Below are 1,580 nucleotides of genomic sequence, written 5' to 3' on the forward strand. Positions count from 1 at the left end.
AATGTTTGAAGATTTTACAATTCAAATTTCAAGACTCTAGCTATATCTCAACGGTAGATATATAGGATCAAAAACTAAGTGCGCACTTTTGCTCCACTCTAATACTCTATTGCAGAAAAAGGAGTTACTTACTCGGTATAAATTTACGACAAAGGAACACATGCCTATCACTACTACAATAAGATAAGATATTGCAAGATTTGTCATCAACAATTTAAAAAGCCTTGAAAACAATAAATCAAACAATGAAATTTTTTATTGTTATACACTTAGTTTTAGATACCTACTTTTGTGCATTTTGATGAAGTTCTACTGTTCTCATTAGTCTTTCAACAATTAGATTTCTCTTGTTAGAGCACGCTATTACCTTCTTGTCCACAGAATGTTGTATTCGATAACTGATGACATTAAGTTCTCGTTTAGCCAACAAAATAATTATTCATCTTCTTATATTGTATCATTCTAAGAAAATATTATTAAAACTTTAGCATTCCTTACCTGCAAATTTTGAATAATGCGCAGCAGTGCAAAGAAATCAGTAGAAGCATCGTAGATACGGATAATAGCGAAAGAACACCAATATTAATACTTATAATAGAATACAAGAGAAAATAATAAAACTGTACTCCCTTATTCATGTGGTATTCGTTCAGGAATGATATATAATGTGCACGTGATTCGTTTAATGGCCGGAAAAAATCGAGGATATCTGGTATTAGTTCCATTATTAACATTGTAAATACAGCAAATATCATCAGCACTAAATTATATAAGATATGCCATATATTATAATATTTTTTTCCATTTTAAGCGTAAAATAGTTACAACATACTAAGCGAAGTCGAAGAAAATTATAAATTAAGGAATACTTTATATCGCAAATATAATATAACTGAATGATATATCCTTCTAACTATGCTATAATATTCTTTATACATGAAGATAACGTTATTACATGTACTTATAAATGTTACGGTTTTCCCTTGGTGAGCGTAATGTTCTACTATTTTAATTTCCTGTGGATCTGTCAACATCCGCCGATTATTAATAATTTCTTCTAGCATCTGTTTTAGCTGTATTAAGTGAATTTTAAATTAGGCGAAGTCTCAAATAAGTATAAAAATCGCCTTTGTTAATTAAAATTAGAAGACAACTTACTTTCTTAGTGTCGAAGAAAAATATATTAAACTTTACAACATACACCATAGCCGGTAAAGCATCCGACAGAATCCTAATAATGACATTTATACTACAGTCGGCTATAGCAAATTGTGCGAACTAGAAAAACACATGTCTCAATATCAATTGTGCATTTAAAAATGATTAATTCAACGTTTTATTTATTTTATACGGGATAAACTTTTAATAATATATTTTTTGAGTTCAAACAATTTTTTCTATGAAATAAAATACAAATAATCTTTAGTAAAATATCGAATAGGAGACCCATCTCCTATGACTTTAACCTTACATGACATACATTATAGAGATCCTCCTGAATACTCTTCAGAAGGATTTAACCGTCGTCGTTCTTTATTACAAGGTTATTAACAAAATAATTTTACTGAATAAAACTGTAA

The 1,580-nt window shown here is 28.9% G+C and overlaps 1 protein-coding gene across 1 annotated transcript; it reads right to left on the reverse strand.

Moving 5' to 3' along the window:
• Positions 1–494: 494 nt before the first annotated feature.
• Positions 495–1,286, reverse strand: LOC112461803. The gene is made up of 3 exons (XM_025027183.1): positions 1,159–1,286; positions 956–1,073; positions 495–760 (listed from the first exon to the last, which is right to left on the reverse strand). The coding sequence occupies exons 1-3, from the start codon at positions 1,204–1,206 to the stop codon at positions 495–497; spliced, it is 432 nt and encodes a 143-aa protein (XP_024882951.1). The 5' UTR covers positions 1,207–1,286.
• Positions 1,287–1,580: the final 294 nt, after the last annotated feature.

Source organism: Temnothorax curvispinosus, unplaced genomic scaffold (assembly GCF_003070985.1).
Source record: "Temnothorax curvispinosus isolate PA1 unplaced genomic scaffold, ASM307098v1 QBEX01011799.1, whole genome shotgun sequence".
NCBI lineage: Eukaryota > Metazoa > Arthropoda > Insecta > Hymenoptera > Formicidae > Temnothorax > Temnothorax curvispinosus.